At 40.3% G+C, this 22,392-nt stretch overlaps 1 protein-coding gene across 2 annotated transcripts in view; it reads right to left on the minus strand.

Annotated features, from left to right (window-relative positions):
• UNC13B (unc-13 homolog B) overlaps positions 1 to 22,392 on the minus strand; it is a 207,211-nt gene that overhangs the window by 179,464 nt on the left and 5,355 nt on the right. For both annotated transcript variants that reach the window (XM_057369600.1, XM_057369599.1), the window contains exon 2: positions 1,502 to 1,531. In XM_057369600.1, coding sequence (XP_057225583.1) covers positions 1,502 to 1,531 — 30 coding nt within the window. The remainder of the gene's footprint in view (positions 1 to 1,501; positions 1,532 to 22,392) is intronic.

The following is a 22,392-nucleotide window of genomic DNA, read 5'->3' on the forward strand; positions in this document are numbered from 1 at the left end:
ARACACAGAAACTGGAGAGGGACTCTTTGGCAGGAACTGTAGTAATAGGTCAAGGTGGAAATTGAAAGAGGGGAAATTTAGGCTGGATATTAGGAGAAATTCTTTACTGTCAGGRTAATGAGACACTGGAACAGGCTGCCCAAGGAAGYTTTAYATGCCCAACCCCAGCASTGTTCAAGGCCAGGTTGGATAAGGCATTGGACAACCTGGTCTAGTGGGAGCTGTCCCCGCCCCGCAGTATGGRGTGGGACTAAATGATCTTTCACATTCTTTCCAACCCCTTAACATTCTATGAATCTGTGATTGTCATTCACCATTGTTGTGGGTTACTACAACACATCTCAGCATCTAACTTCCAATATCCTAACATAAAGCGAGTAAACAAAAATCACATGATCCAGAAGCACAGGAAGTAGTAATAATCACCGGAAGTCAGATTCCTTCATATCCAATTACTCATTACTACTCATTCCTRTCTTTCTACATTACTCTTGCACCTCCTGGGACACGGGGTTTGTCACTGAAACCCTGGCAAAGTTAAACCTAGATGAGAAGACAAATCTTTTGCATCTGTGAGCAGGTTTTCTGATTAGAGAAAGGACAAAGTACACACTGTCTCCCTTCCAGTCTGGGCACGCAGTTTTCCTTCCCTGGRAAATTCAAGGCTGATGCACAGACAGATCTTGACCTGCCAAGGAATATGAAYGAGCCCTGGAAAGTTTTCTGCCATGACTTGAGGACAGCTATATCCAAAAAATAAAGCTGAACAAGTAAGTTATGAACATAGTGGTGCTACTGTTTCAGATCAAAACACCAAATAGCTGTTATTCCAARAGTCTTTATTTATAAGCACTTCTATTTATAAGCACTTGGAAGTGCTTATTCTTTTGTAAGCTGTACATCACATTTCAACTGATAAACCTATTTCCTTGCTAAGAGATTCCTTGCTAACTTTTGAACCACAATGAAAAGAAGTTGCCCAGACTGTAAATTCTGGGTGTCAACCAGTGGTYTGTTTTTGGTTTATTATGCAGACACAAAACCTAGTGGATTGGATTTTAATTCCAAGCACAACCATTATGGACTGCCACATAAGACAATGATTCACTTCTGCAGTTCCATCCAGCAATCCCAGTCAGGATTGAGAAGGCACTAAATCCACAGAGGCACACACCAGCTCTGCTTAGCGGACATTTTCAGTCGCTGTTTTGAACAGGGGCAGAGACAGGATCAGATGAAASGGCCTGTGTGGGTGGGGAAGTGCGACAGTAAAGGAACACATTTCCCCATTCATCACCTGTTGAGGTCAGGTTGAAAAGACAGAGGTTTCTTACCACTGTGACACCAGGTCACAGCCTCAAGTCTTCTATTAACTCAAGCTTCCTGGATTTTAAAGGTAGATTATGAAGGAGTTGAGAGGTAGAGGAAAACTGGAGGGAGCAGCAAGAACATCAGAGCAGGGGTCCACATTGCTGCAAACAAATAGTAGAGCGTGACTTACCTGGTGGTCCATGGAGTTTAGCTTTTTTCACTGTTAAAGAGAAAATAAGAAAAGAAAAAAATAAGATGCTGTTAGTGATTTCATACTGTTACAATTTYCTTTGAGTTCAAGCATCACAATGCATCATATTAACCGGACACCATCCCCTGCAGTCCTAGTAGCTTGAAAGCCACACTCATTTACACAGATCTGGAGACAGAAACTCCTTTGTACCCCATGGCACCTCTCTAAAGTGATGTATTTAAAAAACAATCAAAGATTAATATTTGGAAAGCAATGTGATATGGCTAAGACAAAGCAATCTCAAAATCAGTGCTTTGCAACCACAAGTTACTGCTGCTTAGCAAGATGTCATTTCRTATCACCTCACTTACAAAGTTACTTACACTCTAGAAGAAATAAGTATTTCTTTACAAACAAAGAAATTTTCCTAAAAATGTATAGCAGACTTTCAACCAGAAATTGAAAACAATCAAGCCTGAATAGCAGCTCCGTAAGTAGCTCTATACTATGACACTGTCAATTAAATTAAATAAGCCAAACAAACAGCAGTGTAAACTCAAATGTCATTTTTACAAGCTCTACTCTGTTAATTTAATTCCAGGAGAGTATTTATATATAAAAAAAGAATTGTTAAAACATAAAACAGTATTGGCTCTTATCTCACCAGATGGAGAAGGTCCATGTCTACCTAGGGGAGATTTTGTTTACATTTCCCTTTTGCAAGCTCATATCCTCACTAGAATTGCTAAATATAAGCACTAAGAGAAGACATCTCTAGGCTCCAGCTAGTTTTCCCAGTGGAAAACTAACRTTAAGAAGAAAACATATTTAACAAATTAGGAAGCAAGATATAAAAGACAATGAAAGTGAACAGAAAAGAGTGAACACCACTAAAAAGCTGGTGCAGTAAAGTTTCCTCCAAAAAACAACCATGCCAATTCTTATTAGAGGCTCACAGTACCCAACCTACAAGATAAAAGTTCCAGAAAAAAAAAACCACTAAAAAACTAAACTAAAATAAAATTCCCTGACACAGTTACCCAGATCTGCATGGGAGTGTGATGCTGGAAACAGTCTTGCTACTTGAGAAATTCTCCTTTGCCAGCATTTACAGTCCAGGTAGATGCTGCATGAAGGAAAARGCTGTACAGGTTACAGTATGAACAGTTACTGTTAAAAGGGCTGCAGCGTTCACCTAGACTGACATGACTCAATAACCTTTAGGTCCAAAATAAACCGATTCATTTTCTCCCAGATTCAGGGCCTGAAGCACTTCTCATGCTAAATCTAATGGTGCAAGCAAAACATACAGTAGTGGGGGCCAGTGCTCTCACTGACTGAAGATACAGATGCCTTTTAGTCTCCAAATCAGTCTGTTTAACCTTTTTCTAGGCACCTTTGCATGCCACACAAAAGCAGACATTCCATAAAATACTGCCCTGGAGTGGGCAGGCACCAGCTTATCTCTGAACCTCCCCTATTCCCGCCTCTGCAATAGGCAGGAGACAAGAGACAAAGAAACAAGTGCTTGGGGAAAAAAGGTGAAGGGCAGGGGACATGGCAGCAAGCTTCAGCTGGCCTCTCCCTGTTTTAATCGTAATAACCTCCACTACTGTTAGCAGGAAATCAGAGACAACCCCATGGTAGAGATTCTGTACTATTTGCTAAAAAAGGCAGCTAGAGTGAGCCACTGGCTACCAAACACGGAGACAGACTTAGCCTCTGCAGAGAGCAATATGCAAACTAATTGACACATGCTGTTTGTACATTGCAGTCTCAGCCTCCAAACATTCAGAGGTTCCTTTGATGAAAGGTATCAAACCGGGCACTGTCTCAGCAGTTGAAAAAGGTGCCTGTGTGGGGCCTCAGCAAGAGCTATCCCAGGGATTGAAGCAACGGGAATATCCCGGGGAAGTAGGGAGTAAACAAAGATCATAAGCCTGCTACAGACCCACATGGCATAAATGGAATCTTTAGTAACTTCCAGAAATGAACACCATGCCTTCTGACAAACTGCATGTAATAAATTACACCTTTAGCTGCAGAAATAGGGCTTATAACTAAGAGCTGAATCACAAATCTGGGAGTCCCACCTCACCAGTAATTTTTTTGCTCTATCTGCAAGTCTGCACAGCATGTCCAAAACGTTCCCGTGAAAAGTGACTCGGACACATTTTTATTTTATTTATGGGGTGTTTCCGCACACCTGGGGGTGTGCAGAAAGCATGGCAAAGGTGCAGCTCCTACAATATACCCCAGGACTGGATAAGAGACTGCAGGATTCCCCAAACAAGAATTTGAATTTCTGGGAGTTAAGAGCTGGAATGGTCTGCTAGGCACTGCTAAGGCGCACAGGTAGGGTGCATTGCACTGAACACCAATGCACCATGCCACGAAGGACCASAGTTTTCCAAAGGAACACTACTAGGAAAACTTCTGTACCCACACCCACTCCTTATGTCTGTCTGGTTGGAGCTCCTCTATGCCAAGCACTCATGGAAGGACTCAAAGGAGTTATGAAGCTGTAAAGAMGCATGATACATTAATTACTCAGCGTCACAGTAAAGGCTGAGAAGTCATGCTACATGATGCCGAATGACAATACTTTGAAATCAAGCCATGTGTAACAATACATTTTTATAATATAAAATTTCATTTTTGTAATATAAAATTTCGTTTTTATAATAACAAATATCTTTTTAATCATATAAAACCTGTACCACAAAATGCAACTGTTCCCTAGAGCACCCAGCAACACCAGGTTTTACAAAAACAGTCGTCCTGCATTGCCACAATGCAAAAACCTAAACATAATGTAAGTTAATGGTCTAGATCAAGTATTTCCTGACTCACTCACATTTATCTCACACTACTCATGGTTGCTGGGGAAGGAGCATTTTTAAACCACTTGGAGATGTCAAACTGTGTTGTTTCAATTGGCTTCTCTCAACAAACTGGACAGCACACAAAGTCCATACATTCAGACATGAACATCAGACTATGCCTCTGCACAGGACAAGTAGGACACCACGGAGGGAATGAAAATTACAGAAAATTAGAAAGGAAGGCAAGACCTACTGCTTTGCACTGCCATGTGCAAGCACTTCATGAAACAGATGCACAGAGATACACCTGCTCTCCCTGCATATGAAGATTCATTTAATCTCCAAAAAAGACTTGAACATTTCAGAGATACAGCTATTGAAAGGAGTTATTAGAAAGCACATAAAACTTGATGTAAACATTAAATTCATCCAGAGATTTTTTTTACCCTCTGAGCATCTCTCATYATTTTGGCATTACTCTAATAAAGAGACAAAAAAGAAATTAAGTTGTAGTCCTGCCTGCAACTTAAAAAAATAGAATTTACAAAAAGCCGAAGCAAAATTCCAGATGCTCTACAGCTGTCACTTACAAGGAAAGGAAAATACAAGCCAGGAATTGCAAAAAACAGTCCTGAATCACTGTGGCAGAACAAAAAAAAAATAGCAGAGCATACATCAGAGTATTCTCAAATTCAGTTCTAAGGAAAAAAGTCTTATTATCCACACATTTTTTTAACAGTATGAATGATATTGTTTTTTCCTGAGCAGATGCTACATACACCAATGAGATAATTAAAATTGAGCATGCCAAATTACTGCAAGGCTGAGAAAACACCCTGCTCAAATATCCTAGGCAGGCATACAATCATATTCAGTTAAAGGGAATCTGAACGTTCTGARCACCTGCACATCCCAGAGCACCTTTAACGCTTGCAAGTGAGAGGAACGCAACACAGGGAGTGCCTGAGCAGATGGCCAAAAGATTACATTCTAACTAAATCCAGCACATGACTTACCACCCGGTCACTCCCCACACTAGAACAAAACCTACATCCCTTCACAATGTTGTCTGCAGGGACAATAAAGGGCCATGGAGGGGCTGTGGGAGAAAACAGAAGAATGGAAGGGCACAGTATTAATTGTCACTTTTAAAAAGAAACGCAATACTGAAAGCAGAGAGCTCAAAATGCATTTTCCTGATCAGCTATTTGATAAATAGCTTCCTCCTCCCTGTGAAATACAAATGGAGCGTTAATGTGTTTTCGAGACCACTCTAACTTCTACAGTAACTTTCCCCAGCTCCACAGCAGAATCAATACATATTTCCATTTSACTCTGCTTTTCTCACCTTTTCCAGGTGCTCAGGCTTCAGTGTACAGTCACACGCAGCATGAGGTGCAAAGGTTGCTTAAACAACAGAAATAAGAGACCATAGCAAGCTGCTGATACTACCCAAGACTAAACACACCAAATTCACAGTCTGTGCACCCTCCCCAGCAGGCACGGAGAAGGGATGGAAACCCTTCTGGGCTAGGCAGCACTCCAGCCCTTGACAGGTGCTACACTTTCTATAACTGCATCTWTGGAAACAATTTTGCCGCCTGAACCCTGCACCAACAGCTATAAGTACAGGCACCCCATCGCAGAGCCTGAATCTCAATATCTCCTACTCACTTCTTGGAAGTTATTGATAAAATCCACAACAGGCAGGCAAGCCGCTCCAGACTGGCACGTTTAACAAGGACTGCTCTGTCCCTGGGGATCCCACCCTGATACACAAGGACCTTTCACAGAATCACAGAATGGGTCAGGTTGAAAGGGACCACAGGGGGTCATCTGGTCCAAACTCCCTGTTCAAGCACGGTAATCCCAGAGCACATGGCATAGGATTGTGTCCAAAGGGTTCTTGAATATCTCCAGTGAGGGAGATTCCGCAACTTCTTTCTCTCCCCTGGAAATCTGAACACAGACTCTGCACATCCTCCTCTTCCACCTGAGGGTAAGGAACTCTTGCCTTTCCCACTACCTAAAACCCAAAAGGTGCTCCAGGCTGGAGGAAGCAGAGGCCATGAAGTGACCTCATCTCTGATTGTAACTTGGTCATTGTTTTGTTTCTCACAATTGCTMTTAAAGCCCAGCAGCATCAGTTATGCAATTAAATGCAATTGCTATAGTAGAACAGTAATACTGACTGCACCATGAAACTCTTCCCTTCATAATTCCTAAGAAAGGAAAATCTGGATAAAAGAGCAGCTTAATGGTTGTCCACGTCTGTTACAAAGATTCGATCTGACACAGTTTGATATTTCCAGTCTGAGATAGGTGTAAAAAGATGCATTTCCATTCAGAGTTAAATTATGTTCAGAAGGAAAAGATTTCCCTGAAATAGGGAAGGATAATCGCATAGAAGGCCCCAGGGACCCACCGGCACCTCCACAGGTCTGCTGTCACTGCAGAGCCCAGAGCAGGGTCTCTCTGGGCACCAACTTCTCCCAGCAGAGCCCTACAGAACTTGGGGGATTACTGCAGACAAGGCTCCTTCAGCCTCAGGGGCCACTGAGAAGCACAGGACCTAAGTCACATTCTTTACTTTATACTTTGTTTTTCTGCCAGGCAAAACAAAACCATTGGTTTACATATAAACTTTGTTCCACTCAAGCAGGGAAGAGAGTACTTTACGCCCCAGTGTATTCTCCTTGAGAATGACATGATGGAAACACAGTGGGTACCTTCATGGACCAACAGTCCTAAAGCTGAGACTGAATTCACAGTACACAGGGGATAACATTCTGTGAAAGGAGGGCTGGATGAATCAGAGAACGGCTCTGCTCTCACAAGGAAGAGCCACTGCAAAATGCCGCTCTGCTCAGTAACTGGTGGACAGCAGGAACATACTGCAGATTTTCTACAATACCCAAAGAACTAAGGTTGCATCTAAGGACAGATTTTTTCTGATTTAGTACTTGAAACAGCCCTTCAAAAATCCCTTACCTCRATTCAAACAATTGTGGGACAGCCTAGACAGCCAAATTTACCTCAACTGAACCGAGGAATCGATCTGCTTTAGTAAGTAGTCTGGAATAAATGGAATAAACATGGTACGAGTTCATTAATTTTTAATAGTTTGTAGAAATGAAAAAAAAACAAAAAACCTAACATATCACAAAGCACTTATATATTGCAGTTCCCAATCATGCAGCAAAGAGCTTTCTTCAATTTGACCACTCTGAAAGCCCACAGGACAGACTGACTTGCACAAGATACATTCCCTTCAGCAACCAGCCATTACTCATGGATTCTTCTCAGGAAGGGGTTGGACAAAAGAAAGATTCTAATCTGCTGTCTGTGATAGCAAATTGATCTACCCAAGAGATTTCTGCATTGCCAGATGTCTTGAAAATGAATTAGAATCCTTTGTAACTCACATGAATTAGCATCTTCCTGCTCAGATGATCTGCAAATTCATTACCCCATCCAGAGGCACACAAAGCTACTAAGTTTATTTGATTTACAATACAATTTCCAACAAACAGCTTTCTACCAGCCACTCCACCCTTCCTGCCCACTGGACACTGACTGATAGCAGCTGATACATGAGACCACTCGAAGTGTTTTCCAAATCTCTGTGCTAAGGAGAGATATACTCAATAGTAAATCCATTCAAGGTTCACCACGATTTCATAGAGGACTTCCAGGAAAGYATTACATAAAGTACACATCCTAGTYACTCCCCACAGTGCCAAACCTTACTAGATGCTCCCCTATTCCTCTGTAAATTCTCTGCTCAGTTAAGATCCAGGCCTCACATGCACACAAGTGTCAAACCGCAGGAACACAGCACGCAACTTGCTTCCCTCCATAGTCCAGACACTCCACAATTTGGGGCTGACAAATCAGTCCCAAAGGGATATTGCTGCCTGGTTCTGATTACTCAACTTCACCTCAACGTCTGTCTCTTCCCAGAATTTTCACTTGTATAGGACAAACTGGTGAGCAAAGTATTGAAATCTAAGCAGAAAATGCCTAGTTTTTACATRTCAAAGCCATATATCACAGTCTTGTTCAAATCTCTATTACTGCCATAGCCCACAAACATCAGAGCAACACAGAACAATGTCCAGGTATCTGGACTAGTCCCCAGTATTTCATGCTGAGAGTCATCTGAGAGAGTCACCAGGACAACACAATGGCAAATCTACACAAAMCTGAGCAGATTCACAGTCCATACACTGTGCTGATCCAGATATAAAATGAAAGATACATTTAACTATTTTGCTCAACCATCCAGTCTGATCCCCTTAGTGAAGCAGGTAATTTCAGACCTCCTGTAAATATTGTCACTTTTCAGCTCAGCTTTTGCATAAAACTTTGTGAATGTATACAGCACAGCCCAGCTTGCATCATAGCTTTATAGTGTTCTACTTCTTCCAWCCCTACCGAAGTTATTAGACAAGGTAAACAGAACAAATTAAAATACTGCAGGAAACCCTCTCTGGCATTTGCACATACTCTCCGTGTTCTCACGGTATACCTGGAGGAGCAGATAAACTTTGCAAATCCTTTGGCAAGAGYTGTTTAGCTGTGGGGGTTATTTAATAATAAAACACATGCTCATTAGCAAAAGAAGCCTTCTTTCATAAGGTTCTACTTCTCTAAAACGTATTCCATGTGACAGAAGGGGTGACAATTTACTTTCTATTCTGGGTTAATGTACTACGCAGTTAATGTAAGTAGACTACTAAACACTTTCAATGACAAAATAGATTTAGACAGTTAAGAGACACATCTGGGTCTTGTTTACAGGTTAATCTGTTACCAGATCTGATTTGACACACTGACTTAACATCACACAGGTTTTCAACTTCCTGAACTGAAGTGTTTCACATGTATTCTTGTTTGTTGCATAGCTCAAGTATTCACCTGTCTGAAATACCCCTTTAACTATTTCAGCACCAGCAATTCACAGGCAAAGAAACACTACGGMAATTGAAAGCCAAAATTTATAAATAGTGCTGCAGAAGATATAGCGATTGCAATGGTGAACAGTTTTGGACAGAAAACTGAAACGTGTACCAAACACAAACTGTATTTTACCAGGGAACTACAGAACATAAAAAATGAAACTTAAACTATATATGCAACTAGTAGAAAGCAACTGTGACAGGGAACCAAATGCAACAGGAAAATTAAAGAGGCCTGCAACTGACCCCTTCCTTGACAYAGACACCAGACTGCTCTTCCAAATCCTTACGCCAGCATTTATCAGGAAAGTAGTATCAGGATGCAAGGTCAGGCAGTTGTTCGTGGGTTTGAAAACAATATCTGAAGTACACCAACTAGGACAGGGTTCACAGAGAGGAAGGGAGGGAGGAGACTCAAAAAACAACAGGCCCCAAAACTCAGAAGTACTCTCATCTCTGAACTTTTAAGTAAATAYGTTGATTTTACTAAAACTCTAGCACAGAACAGGATCTACACTGGCAAAAAAATATCAATCCACCATGACCATTCAGCACTGCAAATAGAATCCAGCATTTTAAAACATGCATCATTTTATCCAAAAAAGCCTCAGGAGATTGTAACAATAAAATGCTTGAAACATTGATAAGCTCTTTGGTAAACCACAGCTCAAAACATTATTACATTAAACATTAGCACTTAGTGAAACTTCTGCTTTGCAATATAAGCTGCAACAAGTTTACTTACAGCTGATCACAGAAAAAGCTTCTGTAAGGCAGTAAGAAGCATTCAGTTGATTTCAAGTAAAGAGCAGCTGAAATAAGTTTGACAATATTGTTTATTCTGTTTGAGGGAGGGGAAAAAAGTGTATTCATGAACTACATGGCCAAGAAATCTGGAATCAGATGCTTGARGCAGTAAAGAAAGTAGGAACATGCAAGTGTTAACCTTTACAACCTCCTGAGACAGATTAGCACTGCTAGTGAATGCAGAATGCCAACAGCCCAATAATATTTTCCAGTTTTTGCATAAAATGAACCAGAAAAGGTGCAGAAGCCCTCTACATCCAGGCAGCTTGTATGGGGAAATGCTGAGCAGGAGAGAGAAGGAGGTGGCAGTTGAAGAGAGGAGTGGAATTCCTAGCACCAGAACACTCTTCAGTAATTCTCATCACCACAGAGTTCTTCCAGCTCTGATGTTTATCCCCCTTTCTCCTGCCTGCATGGTTCCCCAGTTCAGCTAGTAGGCAGGTAGTTTAAGGGCACTTCTCCCAGCCAGCATAAAACAGACCAACCCACTGAGCTCCAGCTGTCTTTCAGGCAATTAAAACAATAACTGAGAACCATAAGCCATCTTTTGTCGACTTTGGGACTTGCTAAAATGACAGCCTCCCTGTGCGAAGACAAATATCTTTCCTCTACACAATGCATCTCATTGTCCTTAAGGACTGTGCAAGAAAGTGTTTGCTCCAGCTTTCAAAAGCCCCACAGCCAGTGCTGGAGYACAAGGTGCCTCCAGCCTCATGCTGCTCTGCAGAGAGCCCTTTACCTCAAAACCCACCTTTTCAATTTATCTGGCAACAATCACGATCTCAAWGCAAACCAACAAGTTAATTCTAGCAAGGCAAGAGCCAGCATCTTCAGATGTTTATTTAGAATTTTGCTTTGCTCTTTCATAACCTTCCCACAAATACATTAACACATACCTGAAATTTCACTTCACTTCTAGCTGTCACCTCAACAGATGTTTGCTGCTCAAATTCAAAGCCCTGGGCTCTGACACAGTTAGTGAAGCATTCAAACTGTCTGCAGATGGTTTTCCTCACCGAGGAAAGGCTCTGAAGCATCAGCTCTCCTGTCCTATTTCTCCACAAAGAACACATTCAAGTAACACAAGAATATTCACAAGATGCCTTTTTTGCCGTCTCACAGATGTTTACCCTTTGGTTACTGCCTTTCCTGCTACCAGAACGATGACAATGCCAGTCAGATTTGTAATACATTGCTCCCAAAACATGAGTTGTTTCAGTAAGTCTGACAGTCCCACTGCTCAAATTAGATGCTGGAATTCCCAAAAAAACACTTTGACATGAATGACATCTTACACTTGGGTTCTAAACCAGATGTCTTCCATCTGGCAGACCAAGGGGCTCTTTCCACACCTTCAGCAGGAGTTTGTATTAAGAGGAATGGTATGATAGCAAGGGCTGAAGAACAAGCCCATTAGCCCATATCTTATCCATACAAACAACAAGACAATTCCCAGGAATGAGCATGACATGACAATACAGCAGTACCTACTCTACAAATTAATATGCCCACAGGTTTAGGACCCAGAGGTGGCATTTTTGAAAGTATTTTCACACAGTCTATTCTACCACCAAATCTCCTCTATTCCCAACATAATCAAGGCTTAAGAGTGCCAACAGTTTCAGGTGAATTCAACAGCATGGAGGAATACATGCTTTCAGACACCTCACTTCATAGTTTAGCCTTTTTGATATACGTATTTGTTGTCACTAGACAGCAGTATCAATGTTTTAATGTAGACAGGCAACACAAGCAAACCCGTATCACTCTGCATGGAGAAGAAAGGGACTATCAAAAAGAGGCAAGTATGCTTTGCTGTTTRACACAGCAAACACAGTGTGGCTTTTTTAAAACTGAAGAGCCTCCCCCCAACCRCAATACACAAAACAAAATGCTTCAAATTTTGTGGGGCTATAAGCAGAAGCTAAGTATCTTATTACTGCCACCACCAGCCCTCAAGGACAAATACATACACCTTAGCTGACWGAGTAATCCCTCCTAGCTTTGGCCTGACTTAGCACAGGCAGGTGAGCATCATCCCCAAGTGGTTGGTCTGGATCAGTTATACTTTTCTTGAGAAGTGGGAAAACAAATACACAAAAAATGAAGTTTTGTTAAGATGTGCCTACAAGACTRTGCTTTTGTCCAAAGTTTGCTTTCCAAGAGGTTGGGGAAGCAGAATGTGGCGATGGAGAAATGGATTTGATACTATCTGTGTAAGAGAACACCTTGCAAACAAAAAGGAAATTGAGGATTTAGCTAACTTCCCTGATTCCAGAGAACAGCTAAATCTACCTCTACACATATAAACCTACAAACATTTAAATCAGTTGCTAAAAAGCACAGCAAGGAGAAATCCGCACGTCTATTTCTTCCCTTTTTGGCCAACCAACACAGAYGTGTTTCTGAAGATCCACTGAAGTTTCTGCTCAGCAGCTGCTTTGAACTGAGCAGTGAGGACAGGAACAAAATCTCTCACTCAAATCACAGAGATTATGAGAGGTTAATCCTCCTGACGCTGGCAACACAGACAGCTCTGTCAGGCGACCTGGTTCCCCAACCAAGAGGTGAACTAAACAGTAATCCAAGCTGCCACGCCTCTCCAATATTATCCTGCAGCTGTAATATTGYTAGTCAAAGAGCAGCTTGGGTGCAATATACTGGAGCAAGTTACTGTGTGTCTGACTTTCTCASATGTATTCTGTTAAACTATGCTGTGGTCACTTTGCCTTAAGGGGATCCCKACAGGTTACACATTTCTCCTGAACTTTCAACTATTTTATGATCAGAAAAGATAGCACCCTACTCCTGAATCTGTGCCTTATCATGGAAAAAAATAAAAATCCATCAAATCTTACAGAATTTTTAAATGTGTAAGATAATCAAATACTACTGGACACAGTAGTAAAGGAGACTTCCAATTTCCAGTGGCCATTCTTTCAAATTCTGCAAGGTTTAGACATATATTATTTTAAGTTATTGGAAACGGCTTAATTGACTAAGGGAACAAAACCCACGCTGCTTAATTTTACACAAAACAGACTGCAACTCACATATGCCTCCAGCTGCCAAAGACTAAGGAAATATGCATAATGAAAGCCATATCCTTGCCCCAGAAGGCAGGAAAAGAGACAGACTGATAATGTATCAAGTCTGCTAGGAGCCAGTCTGAGCTGGTAAACTGACTTTGATGACAAAGCAACAGGTCACCTAGTTTATAATAAAAGCTTCAGTGAAGGAAAAAAAAAAAACAAAGAGCAAATATAAAAATTATTTAAAATCCCCCCATGTAACAAAAACCCATTAATAGTAATTCAGAAATCAGATGAATTAAGAATTTGGTTTCTTCAGGTTTGGGGGGGTGGGTAGGTGTTATTTATTCTGAAAATAATATACACCTCTCTACAGAATAATTTCTTCCAAAACACAAAACACAGAGCACAGCAGCTTCTGCTCAGATATTGTACACAGAAGTAAAGGCCACTTACATTACTAGAATCTTACCAGAGTTATTAAATCAAATCATACCTCCTGGTCACAGCTAAGATAACAACTGCTAGAAGACACAAGTATTGAAGAACCAAAGAGGAGAGCAGAAATGACAGAACAAAACCACTTGTGCGCTTGTTCTTTGGCAGGTGCTTTTTTCATGTCAACAAAAGTCACCTGAACAGTCTCCCCAGTGACTCAGGCTTCTACACTCCCTGTTCAGATTTAGTGTAAACAAGATGCACCCTGGAAAAAGGAGTTGCTGACTAACCACACTAGTACTGATCACCACCTAATCACAGCCTTGGTCTGTTTTCTGGTAGTTTCGATTTAAGTTACAGGATTGCAAGCGCTCAGCCAACTGGAACATGGCTACTTGTCAAGCAGGACTGAGCACAAGTTTGTCCTGAAAGGCTCAACTTCAGGAGTTGAGAATATTTACTCAAAGAGAGAAACTCAAAAACGAAGCAAAAACACATTTGTGGTGGATTCAGTATATATATATATATATATATATATACATATATATATATATATATATATATACACACATATATACATACATATATACATACATATACACATACATATATACATATACATATATATATAAAAAGCAAAAACATCCCACCATGCTACAGTAAATTATAACCTTCCAGGAAAAGCAGCACCTGTGTTTTGCACACCAAACAGTGAAGGAGAATTGATCTAGCATGAAAAAAATTTTAAACCAAAATATTAATAAAATCTTATTGATATAAAATATCAATAAATATTATTATGTTTCTTAATATTTACAGTGTGGCTTCACAAACCAGAGAAAATATCTAGGAGACAGAAACAAGTTGGACTGTGAGAATTAAGTAAGTAAAAGAACTTGTTAGGGTATGAATTACAGTGTTAACTGAATGAGATTCCAGGCAGGAACAGGAGATCTAATAACAAAACACTGTTGGCAAGCTACACCTTCTGCAGTCTGATTTTAATCTTCACATTCACAAACTGCTCAGACAATACTGCTTCCTGGAGGACACCCACAAACTGCACAAATAGGACAGTTACATTGCCATCTAAAAGAGCTGTACCTCACCAACACACTAGGACTCACTTGCCAATACTTTCGTTTTCACACAGACATGTACACAAAGAACTGAACCATAAGAAGGTCGTACTGATGACAAGGAGTGTGCGCAAGAATGCTCTCCTGGAAGCTATGCTGCCTGCTTGCATTTGGACCTTCATAAAAAATAAGATGAAAATCCACCAAGGTAAATAGTCTAAGAATCAAAATCATTAATCAAAATAAACAGCCTTAGGTAATAATCGAGTATGAGCAAGTTCCTCCACATGTAGGTTCTTATTATTAACACAACTAAAGAAGATGCCACATCAAAATTTTGYCTTAATATACAATTTAAGTATAGCAAGTAGTTGTCAGAACAGTAATTTGCATCACAACGAAGTTAGAGCAGTGAGGATAACAAGACTGGAAGGGTCCTTTGGGATCWTGAACTCTAATGCTGCTTCTCCAAACATCTGTACCACTTACATCATTCAAAATCATTCCTACTTCCCAGCCAACACCTTAATTAATGACACATGTACACCTTCTATGTCTTATGTCAACACTATCCCCCGCTTAATATTCTTCCTCACCCCATGCTTAATTTCCTGATATTTTTAATGGACACAAGTCACAGATCCCACCAGTTTCTGTTTATCAGCACGGTGCAGAGAYACAAGGATTCCCCAATACCTTTCCTTTCACATCTTTCAGAAATGCCTGTCATTTTTACAAGACGCCAACTCATTTTCATTATCACTCTTCTCAGGAGTCATTGAGTCCTTCATGTATTATATTTATTTGCTTTAAAATTTACTATGTAATTTGGACTTGTCTTAAAAACAGCTTTGACATACACTTTTTTCTTTCCTGCCMTGACACAAATGGAAGACATCTATCTGCTTCTCCTAGTCTTTCAAATAYTAGATTCTGCTAGAGCCAGTTCCTTATGCTCTTTATATGTCRTCTGCCAACTCCAATTTCCTTTAAAAAATCTGGATTTGTGAGATATTATAGAAGTCCATATAGATGTATGCTTTCATCTAGAAGCAAGAGGCTAGCCCAGAACAATCTTCCTCTTACAAACACATACCACATTTCCTACATGATACGCTTCCACCTGTCTATAAAATTTTATCATTCTCTCCTAAAATTGTAAAGCTTACATATTGTCACAGTCTTGCCTGCTTTTGAAGCCAAGATCCATATTTGCCCACRTTTTATCATTCAATTCCTTTATCTTCCTGCCAATCCACAGAAACCACCTCTATTCCTCTCCAGCTGGGTAATGCCACCACCTGTTTACAGTTGTAATTAAACTTCTGCTAGCAGAGTTCAGATTTGAAGTCTTACCTGCTTTAGCATTCTGGGAYACAGATTACCAGACTCAAATTCAAGATATTAAGAGTTCTCCTCCCACCTCTGTGCATGGTTTTCAGTTTCATMAGAAACAATTCCAATAATTCAGGGACCATACCCAGCCCATCTTTATAAAACTCCCTGTCCCCAWGCACAGAAGTCTGATTCCTCCTTCTGTGGAGCCCGGCTGTTTCCCCTTYTCACGTGACCAAAGTGCATTTTGTTACCTATTTTATTACCATTTGCAAGATGCCACCTTGTCCACTGAGGTGAAAGCCCCTGCCATAGCCCTAGACTTCCTGATCCTCAAGATACAGTTTCCTTTACAAACTGTTTTTTTGCCCACACCTCTCAGAGGTTCTCTGTTTGCTCAGCATATCCTGACGCAATGAACAGGTGAATCATCAGCTCTGGGGTCATTTCCTAGGTGGAGCCTTTTCTGTTATTTGAGATGCTAATATTTACCCCTGTAGCTTCCCTGAATTTTATGCCTTCCTCCGTATCCAACCTCCTCATTTCACCAAAAAGCCTCTTCAGTTTCTCTGGAGGCTTCACAATTGCTAATCTACATGTTCATCTATTCACCTTAAYTAAGTTTCAGTTGTGATCATTGCAACCAAGTTCACTTCCATGTCCAACTGCCCTGAAGCATCTTCCGTGCCTCTCAAAGCCACATCTACAGCTCACTCCATCAATTTTATGGCTTTAGTCACTGTCTGATGGTGAAACTGTCAGATAACACAGCTCCCTGCACCCAGCCATGACCAACAGCACATATTCTCTGGTGTGGGGTGTCAGTTTTTCACAGTGAGAATACACAGAAATACTTTGCTCTATCCATGTTATGAGATTTTTACCCACATTTAAATCCTGGACTACGTGCAGTAGATCCCTGGTGCTATCACAGCAAAATCTCTTATCAGCTCTTCCCAAAGCAATTTCAGCCCAGCTGGTTCTCTTTTATCCACACTAATGCTGCTTTACAACTTTGCATCACCAAACCCCAGTGGAATTTTCCTAGTCACCTCTATCCCTCTTTCTAGAGTAGGACATCCCCCCAACAGCTCTGTTTTCCTCATAACCCCCACTCSTCGAGACTCTTGCTAACTTTTTGGGGGCTAGTTCCGAGTCCTAAACTAACAGTCCCCYTCCCACCACTTAATCACAAGCTTTRTAACACTAATGTGTTTGCACCCTCTTGGAAAACTCAACACTATTTAAATGTTTTGCATAGTTTACTTTTATAAAACTATGTAGCACTTGTCAATTCAGGATCCGGTAAGCCCAATTTCATCTGCAGCACTAGCTCTTCCCTGATTCTCTGCAAGAAATACACAATGCAGGCCCCCAGGAAGCATGCACAGGGTTAATTCATATACATGCAAACTTCTGTCACCTGCCATTCTCYGCTAACACAGCCTGAACACGTTCTACATCTTTGACTAAAGTGCCAGGTTTATACAGAACAGAAACCTCAAACTCAAGTTTACAGCACAAGTCAAAGGACTGTCAGTCCAGCCCTGCTAAACCACAGTCCTCCCACCTAAAAAAAATGGGACAATATACTGATTTAACACTACGATCTAACAGGTCATGGCATGTCTGGATCTCTTTTTAATCGTGGAAAAATATGTGAACACTGTCACTATAGTCAGATTAGGCATAATTTAACATCCACATGTCTCAAGTGATGTTACCAAACTCCTTTCTTCCCAATCCTTAMGTACTGGAASGGCAASGAGTACAACTTTCATAATAACTTCTCCAACCTTAGGAAAGGCACAGCTTCTCCTGTTGTGATGCTGAAGCTAGTAAACCACTTCAGCACAAAAAAGCATAAATTTGTCACATATGGTGATAATCAACATAAAGCTGCCGAGAACCATAGAAAATCCTTCATCAGTTTTAGCTCAGAATCTGATCTTTCTCTGTAATACTCAAAGTTGTTATATTAAAAAAATACTATGTACTAGAGAGTCATATTAGATGATTACAACAATCCATTCTGGTCTTATAACTATGGAGTTTCTAAGCAGTTAATCTCCTCAAAAAAATCTCCTATTAAAATGGAGCATACACAGACTCCACTTACTTAATTTGATGGTGCAAAATCTAATAAAATTCTGCACGTGCAGCAAATTAGACCAGGTAGGAAAGACTGAGATAAAACGACTGTTTCATGTCTGTTTTTCCCACCCTACCAATCCATATCCATATTGCATGCCAAATTCAAGTYGCACACTAGAAGTTTAGGTTCAGATCAGGAGTTCAAGGTTGGGGGATGTTTGAACCAGAAAAAAATGAGAATTTTGTTTAAAACCAAGACTTCATTAATCTGCKAAACTGCATCATAATTTTGGTAGGGTTAGAAATCCCAAATCTAAGAACAAAGGCAATCTCAGCTTTCTAGCAATTTATGACCTCTCTGACTCTCAAAGAGGAGCTACATGAAGCGTGAAGAGGCCAAACAATCTKCTGAAGAACACCACCTGCTTGCCTTCACAGAAATCTTATGATGAAGAATAACTCATGAAATCTGGAAGGTGAACAAAAGAGGAATGACAATTTTCTGCTATGTGTGTAGTAGTTTACTCAGCAGTCAAATTCCTTCCTCACACAAAGCTGACAAACTACCTTGGCACCATGTACCTGGTACTCCAGGCCCTACAGGAAGAAACAATTACCAAAGATTTCCTGAACACGGGTTTGTAGCTCTCCAGACTGTAACTACAGCCGTTAACACTCCACAAGGACTTTGTTTGCAAAGGACTGAGGTTGTTGGAACASAAGAGTATGTTATAAGTGAATAATCACAGGTACTGAAAACTTGAAGTCTCTGGACTCTTTCTGAAAATGTGTCCTGAAGTTTATGTAAGTCTTTAGGAAAGGAAAATGTCTCTAATACATTTCTGTCTAATAATTCAATATCTACAAATTCAGCAGCTTTGTGCTGATTATCATCATATGTGACAAATTTATGCTTTTTRTGCTCAAGTGGTTTACTAGCTTCAGCATCACAACAGCAGAAGCTGTGCCTTTCCTTAGGTTGGAGAAGCTATTATGAAAGTTGTACTCCTTGCCCTTCCAGTACTGAAGGATTGTGAAAAACAGGGGTTTGATAATGACACTGGACAACAGCACTATGTATCCTTCAGAACAGGTTCCAGGTGATATAGCTCCTTCACATTTGTCTTACCCAAATATGCCTGCAACACTGGCACGTGGACTGTATTACTGTGCGGCCACAATGGCTCCGAAAAGTGAGGGGTTTCATGGGCTACCACACTTAGTTTCAGCAGATGCCAACAAAGACAACAGCAGGCTGGTTATATGGTGCAGACTTTGTCTGAACAAAGCAGCAACTTGAAAGTCACRGGAAAAAGCTTGTTTTTGAGGTTTTTTTAATGCTGGTTTTTAAGTTGAGTATTACTACATTGGCCTGAGCAAAGAAAATAAAAATGTGCCAATACTCAGAAGCATAATCCTGCAGTTATTTTATACCTAATAATTAGGTCTCCATGATGGAAATGTTGGAGTCTGCTCAGCAAAGCATTTGGGTTGTAAAGATTTAAGAGAGTTAAGTCACAGGAGCTTTAAGTAATAAGGTTAAAACCAGTATTCCTTAAAGGGACACAGTCAAAGCTTGAAGCCAAATTTCTTTTCAAACTCGCCAACAGTTTTAGGCTAGAGATTATCTTGAACAAGACATCCTCTTATCCTTCATCAGACAAGAGATTCCAGTCCAATTCACTTTCCATTTAAATAGTATGTCCAACTTCCAAGGAAGACCATCAGTAGTTTGAGGCCAACACAATGCTGCTGAAACACTTTATGTTTTTGAATGCTCAGACTCTCCAGACGCAGGAAATCCAAAAGGGAACAGGTTTTTTAATTCCTTTATCACAATTTCTACTCCATGCACCTTGTCCAGCAATATAAAGACTTTTACAAATTTAGGTGCACACAGTAAAAGTAAATCCTGGAAACAAAGCAGGCAACATTTTTTCATACTTGATACTGCCCCAATTTAATTTTCTCTCAGCATGTGGTTTCAGCATGAACTGAAACTCTCTCAGCGCAACTCCCATACAGTTCCATCCAAATTCCACCCAGCTTGTCTGACAAAAAGGATGAACATGCACTCAAGAGCGGTATGCCAGCAGGAACATAAACTAAATGAAAACCATTAGCTGGAAGCATTCTCTTTCATTTTTAGCCCACATCTAAGTAACAGAGAGGCACCATACCTGTCAGTACTGTGTTCCAATTCCTTACCACTTTCCACAACAGCAGGACACAATACTAGGCCATAATATGGTGCTTAGAAAGTACAACCAGCATCAGCCAAACAAATTCCTCAGCTGAGGACTTCTCATGATCTAATTTGATCCTCTARCCACAGCTTGTCTCTTGAGCTCCAYGCTACACAAGAAGGGAAAGGCYACTAAACCTGTAGGTAGTCAACGTTTTGTTATTTTGAAGCGTAGTTATTCCATTATTTGAAGTTCATATAGGGAAAATGACTTAAAAAGGACAGTAAGAAATCAGTTTTGAAAACCCTGTGAAAGAGTTGGACGTCTCAGTTGTTTACGATGCACCAAGTAAATCCCATTTGCATCTTTTCATGAAATTATCAACCAGAGATTTCTCAATTTAAGATTTTTTTTTTTTAAATCTGGATTAGATTTGAAGCTTTCTTCCCAGCTGAAATACATACATAGATGCACATGATGCATTTCATAATGTATTTAGCTCAAACCTGCTGATCACAGAAGAGGGCATTACTCATTTAAAGACTGTTAAACAGAGAAATGCTGGAGAGCTCATATGCCTGTCAGTACTTCTCAGTTCTTTCAAAACTTGCAAAAATTCCAAGTCAACAACTGTTAAGCAACAGAACAACTGTTTTGGATCACCATTCCAATTTTCATCTACAAAATAATTATTTAATAGTTACCTGCAGTAGTTGTGATCAAATACAACAGGGGCTGTCCAAAGACAATCTCTAGAAATACACAAGGGACATTTCAGAAGGGGTTAATCTCATGAAATTGAGAATAATTAGTACCAAATTGACTGAGAAGACTAAATTGAACCAAAACTGTCATAATCAGATTCAGGAATAATTTATTAGTTTTCCGGGGAGAGCAAAACACCACTACTCCTCAAACAAGAACAACAGCTGAATCCCATTCCACCTCAAAGAGCTACAAAACCGTGGTGAAGTACAAGAAATAAACTGTTTTGACACAGGTTGCATGGGCCAAGATGTAGGGTGTTAGATGCAGGGAAAAGCAAGAGAGTTAAACATAACAAAAATCTGAATAGAAACAAAAAAAMCAGCAAGGATATTACCCTCCCAACCCTTCAGCTGATTTAACTGCTAATAGTGAAAAAGCATTATGCATCCCCTCAATAGCTGTCCCATGCTCGAAGAAGGAAGGACCAATGAGATCAGGTACTTTCCAGCCCATCAGCAAGTGATGATAATGTTAAATATCCAGTGTGCAAGTAATAAAAACTATAAGGTCTGGAAAACTGCCATTCACATGTCAGTGAAGTAATCTGTAAGCCAGTGACTTTTGCTGTAAATGCATCCGAGAGATGAGAAAAGAGACTTCAAGAAGAGAAGAGTATGACACCCAAAGTGACACAGAGCACTTGCAGGAGATCAGGTACCTCCCGATCACTGAGCACTCCAGACAAATGTCTGACATGTCTAAGGAGTTAAAGTTCTGAAAAAAAGAAGAAGCCTACTGTTTCAGGATTGGCTTGGAAAGACTGATCTAAATGTACACCCAGGGATTTCTTGAGAGAGGGTAGGAGAGTCTCAATAATGTGTAAAATGACATAGCGTGGTAGGTATCCAGTGAAACAGTAATGGATAGCCACTTGAGAGGCTGGCCATGATCTGTGGTGCTTCCCATTCCAAATACCTGCTAGATTTTACTCCTGCTCAACTGGGCATTTGCCATTTACACAAAACCAAGCAGGACACAGAAGCCAGTCAAAAGGCAAATAATAAAAGCAGAATTATGCACAGCAGCCCAGTCAGGTATAAGGAGGGCCTAATATAAAAGAAAATCCATCTGAAATCCTGCTAAATGCAGAGAGCTGATGCAAACATGCAGGACATACCTATAGAACAAGAATCCGTATCACAGAAAGCATCTGCCAAATTTTACAGGTCACAGTATACAAGGAAAACATTACTTCAGCAAAGCTCTTGGCAAACATGACTAAAGCATGCACAGATAAGCACAAGCCAACAATACGAGTAAAGCAGATTTTAGTTCTCTATTTAACAATGATGAGATCAACACAACAATATTAAATGCAATTTTCACTACTGCACAAACTTTAGAAGTAGGGTCAGAAAATAAA

The sequence above is a fragment of the Malurus melanocephalus genome, unplaced genomic scaffold, assembly GCF_030028575.1.
Source record: "Malurus melanocephalus ecotype Western Australia unplaced genomic scaffold, MMel_1.1 scaffold_113, whole genome shotgun sequence".
NCBI classification, from domain to species: Eukaryota; Metazoa; Chordata; class Aves; order Passeriformes; family Maluridae; genus Malurus; species Malurus melanocephalus.